This window comes from Mirounga leonina, unplaced genomic scaffold, assembly GCF_011800145.1.
Source record: "Mirounga leonina isolate KUSES-001 unplaced genomic scaffold, KU_Mleo_1.0 Mir_174, whole genome shotgun sequence".
Classification (NCBI taxonomy): Eukaryota; Metazoa; Chordata; class Mammalia; order Carnivora; family Phocidae; genus Mirounga; species Mirounga leonina.
In genome coordinates this window covers 17440242-17450632 of record NW_023270451.1, presented here as the reverse complement: position 1 = coordinate 17450632, position 10391 = coordinate 17440242, and the positions used below count along the sequence as shown (strand labels likewise).

The 10391-nt window shown below is 40.1% G+C and overlaps 1 protein-coding gene across 1 annotated transcript; it reads left to right on the top strand.

The window, feature by feature from the left end:
• The first annotated feature begins 238 nt into the window (after positions 1-238).
• LOC118021271 (double homeobox protein A-like) lies at positions 239-799 on the top strand. The gene has a single exon (XM_035021386.1). The coding sequence runs from the start codon at positions 263-265 to the stop codon at positions 797-799; it is 537 nt and encodes a 178-aa protein (XP_034877277.1). The 5' UTR covers positions 239-262.
• The last annotated feature ends 9592 nt before the right edge of the window (positions 800-10391 follow it).

Genomic DNA, 10391 nt, shown 5'->3' with positions numbered 1-10391 from the left:
TATTGTAAGAAATAATAAATTTAGGGGTACCTGGGTGGCTCAGTCAGTTAAGGGACTGACTTTGTCTCAGGTCATGATCTCAGGGTCCTGGGAAAAGCCCCGTGTTGGGCTCTATACTCAGTGGGGAGTCTGCTTCTCCCTCTCCCTCTGCCCTTCCCCTCCCCCTGGCCACTCTTCCTCGCTCTCTCTCTCAAATAAATAAATAAAATCTTAAAAAAAAAAAAAGAAGTAGGATCCTTAGACTTCAGAACTCTCTTCCAACATGGCCCAAGACAACTCTCCAAACAAGACCATAACAATGAATCAGAGACGCAGCCGCACCAAATTCACAGAAGAACAGTTGAAAATCCTCATCAAGGCATTTCACCAAAATCCTTACCCAGGTTATGCTACCAAACAAAGACTCGCTTTAGAAATCAACACTGATGAGTCCAGAATCCAGATTTGGTTTCAGAATCGAAGAGCTAGGCACCAGTGCCAGAAAAAATCAGAACCCGATGAGGACTTAGAATCAAGTCAAGACCAAGATCACTCTGAAGAGGAGATTCAAAGTAGAGAAGACAGACGGTGTCGTACCAGCTACGCTTCTTCGCAATTACACACCCTCATCGAGGCATTTATGAACAACCCTTATCCTGGCATTGATACCAGAGAGCAACTTGCTAAAGAAACTGGCATTCCAGAGTCAAGAGTCCAAATTTGGTTTCAAAATCGGAGATCCAGATTCCATGTCCAGAGAAAAAGAGAACCTGATGATCAAGACTCAGAACAGAGACAAGACCAGGAACAGGATCTCTAAATGAGAGAGTTCAAGGCGCCACACCCAACGTGACCTCGAACTCATGACCCCAAGATCAAGAGTCACATCTCTACTGACTGAGCTAGCCTGGTGCCCCTGAAGCAGATATTTTAAAAAGTAAAATATCTGGTCAAATAGGGATTTCTACAAGGAGTGTGGTAATTTTAAATATGCTAAAATTTCAAACCCAGTTAATAAAGTTACATTCCATAAAAATTAAAAGTTAAAAAAATCTATATTATGTAATAGATGGAAAACCTTTAATTGATGTATACCCATACACACACACGAAGATATCTGTGACATATATACTTTATTTTAAGTAAGTTCATATTCGGGGCGCCTGGGTGGCTCAGTTGGTTAAGCGACTGCTTTCGGCTCAGGTCATGATCCTGGAGTCCCGGGATCGAGTCCCGCATCGGGCTCCCTGCTCGGCGGGGAGTCTGCTTCTCCCTCTGACCCTCCCCCCTCTCATGTGCTCTCTCTCTCAAATAAATAAATAAAATCTTAAAAAAAAAAAAAAAAATAAATAAATAAGTTCATATTCTAGGTCAATACTATCCAATAGAAATTCCTGTGTTGCTGGAAATACTCTTTACTGGTGCTGTCTAATAGCCACAAGCTGCAGCTGGCCACTGAGTAGGACAAATAATGGCTAGTGTGGCAAGAGGAACTGCATTTTTAATTTATTTTAATTTTTTAAAGCTTTATTTATTTGAGAGAGAGGGAACACAATTCCCTCTCTGTGGGAGGGGCAGAGGGAAATGGAGAAAGAATCTCAAGCAGACTCTGCACCAAGCACAGAGCCCCAATGTGGGGCTTGATCTCACGACACTGAGATCAGGACCTGAGCTGAAACCAAGAGTTGGACACTTAACCAAATGCGCCACCCAGGTGCCCCATAATTTATTTTACTTTAAATGTATATAGTCACTATGGGAAGCAAACTGAGGGTTGTTGGAGGGGGGAAGTAGGGGGAATGGGGTGACTGGGGGATGGGCATTAAGGAGGGCACTTAATGTAATGAGCACTGGGTGTTATATGCAAATGATGATTCACTAAACTCTACCTGTGAAACTAATAATACACTATATGTTAATTAATTGAATTTAAATGAAAAAAAATAAAGGCAAAAAAATGTGTATAGGCATGTGGCTAGCGGTTACCCCATTGAACAGTGCAGATCTAGAAAGCATTTTGTGAACTATTTAATTCAACATTACATTGGCAGCATCTTTCCAATTTTATAAATGTGCTCCTCAAACACTGGTACCTCTTTGATGGCATTAGTAGGTTAGAAAGTATATGTAAAACTATATCTTAATCACAGCAAAACTGAAACAGTGCCCCATGAGTTAATGAAGTTAAAACTAGCAGAAAATTATAAATAAAATCTTTAAAAAAAGACTAGCAGAAAATTTTAATCTTGCTTTTTAGACAACTGTTTCCCAATAAGCTATTGGGCCTTTTCAGACCCCACTAACAAACCCACTAGCTGTCTCTGCAGAAGCCTGGACTCAAGGGCAACTGATACAGTCCCAGCCCATGAACAAGGAAGGCCCTGCATTTCTTAATCAAGAAAATGAGCCCAAGACCCCAGCCAGCTTACACCAGCTGCCCTAAATTGCTTCCCCTTGTCCTGACATCAGGGGCTGCGTTTTGCTTTGTTCTGGTGTTGTCTTTACCCCCAAATGAACATGGGATGTATGTTACATATAGGTTTGCTCATTATGCACACTCCGTCTTTACTCATGAAGAGTCATGCTCCCCCACTCTCTTCATCAATATGCATGTAGCCTCAACTCCTTTGATTATAAAAAACTTGTTCTCTCCCCCTTCCGGAAGGTGGGTTTGGAGCTCTCCCTCCCACATCCTTGTCTCCTCATCTGGCTGCCTCTTGAATAAACCCTTTTCCTGCTACAAAAAAAAAAAAAAGAAAAAGTAATAAAAAAAAAAAAGAATACATTTATTAAAAGCTAATAGGAACACTACATCAAAAACTAATGATGTAATGTATGGTGATTTACATAACATAATAATTAAAAAAAAAGCTAGTAGGTTGCTTATGGTCTCTCCAGAAGACAAGATTATCAGGCTCGAAGTCTAAGCCACCAGGAACAACACTGCCCAAGTGTCACCACGGCTATGTTCCAACAAGGCCCACCCCTGCTACTGCCTGAGTCAGAGACTGCAGTTTACACGCTGGTCACATGCTATCCCTGGAAGCCCGACTCCTCAGCTGTGGGCTCTGACTTAACAGACACTTGGTAGGTTTCCCTTTGACTCTTGCTTCCTCTGCTTGTTTCTTTCAGGACCCAAGTCCTGAGCGAGTGCAGCTGATTAGCACATTCACGTAGCTGAGCCCCAGATCAAGGGTGTCAAGAAAAGTGAGTTTCAGGTTTCTAACTTGAGAAGTGTTTCTTAACATAGGAAATCCTTTAGCTAGAAGAAAGCTGCTCAAAACACATGGCATGGGCCAAAGCAAGAAGCACATGTTACTTTCGCCACCACATTCCCAGCACCTAGAAGTGTGGGACATACTTGAAGTATTCCATCATGGTTGTTAAGTGAATGAATGAACACATCCTGTTCACCTTCCAGGTAATGTATTTTTCTCACGTTGGTGCCCGAGTATTTTTTTTTTTTTAAGATTTTATTTATTTATTTGAGACAGAGAGAATGAGATACAGAGAGCATGAGAGGGAGGAGCGTCAGAGGGAGAAGCAGACTCCCTGCCGAGCAGGGAGCCCGATGTGGGACTCGATCCCGGGACTCCAGGATCATGACCTGAGCCGAAGGCAGCCACTTAACCGACTGAGCCTTAAGATTTTATTTATTTATTTGAGAGAGAGAGAGAGAGCATGAGAGGGAGGGGGGTGAGAGGGAGAAGCAGACTCCCTGCCGAGCAGGGAGCCCGATGCGGGACTCGATCCAGGGACTCCAGGATCATGACCTGAGCCAAAGGCTGTCGCTTAACCAACTGAGCCACCCAGGAGCCCGACCGAGTATTTTGAAAACTGAATTTACACGGATTTGGAGCTATATATGGCAACAGGTTTTTTTCACTATGTTGGTGATCCAGAGTAGCGCCAAATAAATAGAAAAGTGATGTTTTCAGGTTTCCTTTTGGCAAACAGTTTTAGGAGTCACCTTGTTGAGTTCAAATGAACTGCACTTTCAGATCGCTGAAGTGAGCCTGAGTTGGCCAGTCAGGCTCGTTTATCATCTTAGGGAAGCCCACCCGGGTCAAAGATCTTCGTGGCACAGAAAGATAGCTAATGATTCCTGTAATTTATTGTACACTAATCGTCTGAGCAGGTTAACAATTTCTTTTCTAAATCTGTGGGGCAGACATGCTTGGCTATTCAGAATTTGTAGATATCAGAATGTTTGTGAGTACATACACACCACATATTATGTAACATTCTCAGCTGCGTCTAGGGCAGCGCCCTATAATCAAGCCTGTTGCTATTTCTGCAGTGAAACATAACATATGCTACTTAGTAAGATACAGGCTATAAATAGCCTTACATCTGTTCGCATCAGGTTTTGTTCCCAAATAACTGATACAACTGCTTTGCTTTTCAGAAGATTCTGGGATTTTGGAAGTGAGGAAAGAGTGCACAGACCCGTAAATTTGTCAAGTGTCAGTGAATGAAGACTCACATGCTGTTGCTGTGATCAACATTCTTCATTCAACTATTAAACATTTTTAGTGCTCTGATTGGACATGGAAATTGAACACATTCCTTTTTTTTATTTAGAATACCAAAAAATCAATAAATTTATATTTCCAACATGTACTTTCCTCCCCTTAAACATAAAACTCATGTCTTACTAAAGCTTCTAACTGCATTCCGCAGTTTTTGGATTGACTAATTCTGTTTTCCTTCACTAGCTAGCTCCTTTGAGTGCCTACCTGACACCATCATTAACACTGGGTTTTTTCAGAGCTACTTAAGTTCTCGCATTACCTTACTCTATTTGTTATTTTAAGATTATATTTGAAATCATTGTTTTTCAATACTTACTAAAGTTCCCAGATGACACACCAAGAGACTGTTTAAAAAAATAACATTTCCAAAATAAAGTAAGGTTTAAAGTGCAAGAATGAGCAATAAACCATTCTTGACCTGTTCATTGCCCATCTAGCCAGAATCAACTCAAATAACATTGTTTAATGTTCTGAAAATCTCCTTAGTAGGATATTATTTGGCAAGAGTTGCGTGCCACACCATAATTATTAATTCTGATTTTCTTCTCTCTACATTATTAACTGATAATGACTGGAAATATCCCTTGATCCTCAGTACCCAAGGTATATATCTTTTATTTACAGCAATTTTTGTCATTATGTATTAATGTATCTGATCTCTACAAAGTATAGTGCTGTTTGAATAGGAAAAAACAATTTAATTGTAACAATAGGCTTGGCATCTAATATTTATAAACTATAAGTACTGCAACATATATTAAAGTCTTTCCTATCGTATGTAATTTCTAACTTTCACATTGAACAAAGTTACTTTGGATGAGGCTTCCAAGGGAATGTTGCCTACATGATATTTTTAGTTTTATTTACATTTTACTGTAAATAAATAGCTTTACAAAACTATTTATAGTAGTTTTGTTTATAGAGTCCAGAAATTTTGTAAATTACATTTTTAGAAGATAGATGAATTCAAACATTATATAGATACAGATATAATTTCTCTTTTTTGCCAAAAATCTCAAAGAATTCTCCTTCAAGAGGAATGAATTTTTTGACCACGGTCATTGAAAAGGAAAGGGAAAGTAGTTAAGGCAAAATTGTCATGAATCCCACCTGAATTCTCTTGAATTCAGAATATCTCAACACAGACCAACATATCCTGTTTCAAATACCACCCATTGTCCTGAACATTAATATGTAAGAGATGTGGAGAGACACAAAGCTGGCCACGGGGTTTTGATGTCTTGATTAAAGCCTCTCAACACTAATAATTGGACTTGTCGCTTTGTTCCTTAGAAGTTTTTTTCACTCCACTGCCATGCAGTATGGAAAGGTTTTGACAGGCGGGGGTGGGGGGTGGGGGGTGGGAAATGTTTTTCTTTTGTAGACTAAGAGAAGAGAAATTGTGAAAGGAAAAAGGGGAAGAGGGAACCAACAAGAGATCTAGATGGCAGTTATATTTGTTAAGAAGGAGTAAATATGAAAAATTGAAATTTGAGTATTGTCTTAATATTCAAATATTAATATTGTAAAGGTTTTCTGTAACCCACAGTATGCATAACCTAACCTGAAGACTATGCTCTTGGATGACCGTTATCCTGCATTTTAATAATGTATTCTCTCCCCCACAAAAGCCAACTCTTAAGTGCCTTGATTTGAGAATCCTGGATTTAAGGGCACCTGGGTGGTACAGTTGGTTAAGCATTGGACTCTTGCTTTCAGCTCAGGTCATTACCTCAGGGTCAGCAGATTGAATCCTGGGCCCAGGTCCCTGCTCAGCAGGGACTCTGCTTATGATTTTCTCTCTCCCACCACCTCTGCCCCTCCCTCCCCTCTTTCTTGCTCTCTAAAATAAGTAAATAAATCTTTTCTTAAAAAAAGAAAAAAAGAATCCTGGATTTAGATTTTTGACGTTAGTGGAAATTCATTTCCAGATTACCTAGCAGGGCATGTCATGTGTGCAGAACCTAGAGGTCATTTGCATAGAAAGCCCTAAGTCTTCCAACCCAAATGGTGGTCACATTCTTTTTAAATATCAAAATATAATAAAATAGATAAGGACTCCACACCATAGGTTTGTATAACTCTCACTCCTTCCACTGTGTGGTCATTCCCTTATTTTCTTGCAGGGTAAATCACATTTTGTTAGCTTCCTTCCCTGGACTCCTTCTGGCCCTCTATTATGTCGCTGGGGTTCTTCTTTCCATGATTCATCAGGTTGTCCCAAGAAACTAAAAATTCCTCAACTTTAATCATAGTAATTTAAAGATCTCTTCATCCTCATTGTGGCTGTGGAGAGGGGCACAGATCACATTTTACGCTAAAAAAAAAACTCTCCATAAATTTTCCTAAGGAAAAAGGAGTTGTCTTCCTAAGAGGAATTCTTACATATGCATATTCTGTTTATGCCTATGGTCAGTGTGGGTCTGCTATTTCTTCTTTCTTTTCTCTCTCATGACTCTTCGTGTTGTTTTGTTTTTTTTAGCTGAAATGATACAGACCCTATTATCCAGAGAATCTTCTGTTATTGTGATATTTTGAATAATATAAACTTGATTTTAGGTGGATTATATTAATGGATTTTCTTTTTTTTTATTATGTTATGTTAATCACCATACATCATTAGTTTTTGATGTGGTGTTCCATGATTCATTGTTTGCATATAACACCCAGTGCTCCATGCAGAATGTGCTCTCCTTAATACCCATCACCAGGCTAACCCATCCCCCCACCCCCTCCCCTCTAGAACCCTCAGTTTGTTTTTCAGAGTCCATAGTTTCTCATGGTTCATCTCCCCCTCCAATTTCCCCCCTTCATTATTAATGGATTTTCTAAGAATTTGGACATTTTTTAAATTGGTGTGCCCATGCAGAGTTGTTTTCTTTTTCCTTGATGGATTTTGTATTGTTTGGAACACTTAGTTTTGTTTCCCATTGTACACTAGCTAGTGACTTTGGTTTTTACACATCTTCAAAATACTTTTTCTCCTTTAAAGAAATGAAAATTAAAATGACATTATGTTTGTATATACTTAAAGATCTCTTATGGAAAGTTAATATTGAAATATAATGTTTGATCTTTTAATTAGTCATGAAATGTGGAGTATCTAAATCCAAGAATATATAAAAATTAAAGTCTGGGCCTTCGATATGTTAATTATTACCTAAGAGTTTTGCCTGTTAATATGTCCTTTTAAGTATCTTTATGGTTGCTTTCCTGGGATGTACTTTTCTAAAACAGTATATTTCAAGACTGGCTGCATATTAGAAACACTTAGGGGAAAATTAAAAGAATACAAATACCTAAACCTACCCCCAGAGATTCTGAGTTAATTGGTTTGGATAAAGGTCCAGTTTTTGGCACGTTTTTTGTTTTTGTTTTCGTTGGTGGTTGTTTGTTTTTAATAAATCAGGTATTTCTAATGTGCAGGGGGGTTGAAAATAACTGTTCTTAAGTTGGGGTATGATTCCATTTTTCCCCCATCGTGGAAAATTCTAATTTTAAAAATTATTACTCAATTACAATAGCATTGACTATATGATGAACTCAGGAAATAGCAAAATGTAAGAACTTTATGTGCAAAATTACAAAATGTTTTTGAAGACAATTAAGTAAGATCTAACAAATAATATTTGTGGAGAAAAAGGCTCAATATAAAGATTTCAGTTTCTTTCAAGTTGGTATGTTCTTTAAACACCAACCCACCAAACAGGTTTTTTGGTGTGTTTTTTTTTTTTAAGTTTGGAAAGCTAATTCTCAAAAGTATCTGGAAGATCACTCAATTCTAACATACTCTTAATGAAGACTAGGTAAAGGGATTGCAATATAAAATATCAATTGATTATAAATAGTAACAGAGACAGTTCGTATCAGAGTAGCAACAGGCATATAGACTATCAACTCAATACAATCTTACGTTTTTTTCAACACCTACTGAATTCTGATTTTGTTTCAAGGTTTGGTGATATAGCAATAATAGAACAAACAAAACTCTGTCCCTGTGGAGTTTAGGTGTATGTGAGGGGAAAGCGATAAATGAGATGATAAGTAAAACATATATTAGCTGGTGGTAGGTGCTCTGGAGAGATACTGAGCAAGAAATGTGGATAGAAAGTACATGTGTTTTTGTTGAAGGGGCAAGTGAGATTTAATTTTAGAGAGGGAGACCAGCGATGTCCTCACAGGGAAGGTGCCACTGGGCTCAAAAACCAATAGAAATGACCAAAGACTGAGAGAACTCTGATGTATCACAATGGACATTAGTAGAGAAATAACTATTAAATAAATGGTTCTGAGACAATGTTTTCATGGTTTTCTTTACATTTTTTTTATTAAGTTCAATTAGTCAATTGCTGCTATGAACTCTGGGGTGCATGTGCCCCTTCTTTTCACTACATCTGTGTCTTTGGGGTAAATACCCAGTAGTGCAATTGCTGCGTCACAGGGTAGCTCTATTTTTAACTTTTTGAGGAACCTCCATACTGATTTCCAGAGTGGCTGCAACAGCTTGCATTCCCACCAACAGTGTAAGAGGGGTCCCCTTTCTCTGCATCCTCGGCAACATTTGTTGTTCTCTGTCTTGTTAATTTTGGCCATTCAAACTGGTGTAAGGTGGTATCTCATTGTGGTTTTGATTTGCACTTCCCTGATGGCAAGTGATGTGGAACATTTCTTCATATATTTTTAAAAATACATAAAAGGTGAGGGGAGGAGCAAGATGGCAGAGGAGTAGGAGACCTAAATTTTGTCTGGTCCCAGGAATTCAGCTAGGTAGTTATCAAACCATTCTGAACACTTACGAACTCAACAGGGGAGCGAAGAAAAGAATAGCAGCAACTCTGAACAGAAAAGCGACCACTTTCTGAAAGGTAGGATGTGCGGAGAAGTGAATCCGAGGTGATATTCGGGAGGACAGATGGCAGGGGAGGGGGCCTCTGTCTGCCGCTTCTGGCAAGTGATAGAACCACGGAGCACAAAATCGGAACTTTTAGAAGTCTGCTCCGCTGAGGGACGTCGCTCCAGTGGCTAAGCGGGGGGTGGAACCCTCATGGGACAGTGTGGTCTCAGGACCCTCAGAGTCACAGGAAGACCAGGGGTGCCTGAGCATGGAAGAGCTCCAGGTATCAGAGCGGGGAAGCCGGCTGCAGAGACGGAGCCGAGGAGTGGGCTCTCAGCTCGGGGTTTCCATAAACCGTGATCTGCGGCACAGTCAGGCCCCTGCTCCTCCACCGGGTACCCAACAAGCGGCAGATCCAGGGAGACTCACCTTCTTCCCCTGGGAGGAGCGGCGTGGGAGCACACCACAGGGATCTACTGGGTTTGGAGACTCCGCACAGGGTCGGGTGCCAGAGATAGAAACGCTTGGTCACAGGCAGGGTGAGCACGGAGTGCGGCCAGAGACCGGGGAGACGGGAGTGACTGACTGCTTTTCTTTGGGGGCACACTGAGGAGCGGGGCCCTGAGTTCTTGGCTCCTCTGGGGTAGAGACTGGCCAGCTGCCATTTTCACTCTCATCCTCCAAATCTGTACGGGAAGCTTGCAGGGAACAAAAGCTCCTGAGAGCAAACCTGAGCAGATTACTTAGCCCTGACCGGCAAGGGCGGGGCAATTCAGCCTCCGGCAAAGACATCTGGGAACCACGGCAACAGGCCCCTCCCCCAGAAGATCAGCAAAAACAGCTAGCCAAGACCAAGTTTACTGATCAATGAGAACAGCAGAGCTCCAGCGCTAGGGGAATAATGCACATAGAATCCATGGCTTTTTTACCATGATTCTTTAGTCTTTCAAAGTTAATTTTTTTTAACTTTCTTTTTTTTTTTTTTGAATTTTTCTTTTTCCCTTTTTCAACCAACATCTTATCAATCCCTTTTTTAAAAAATT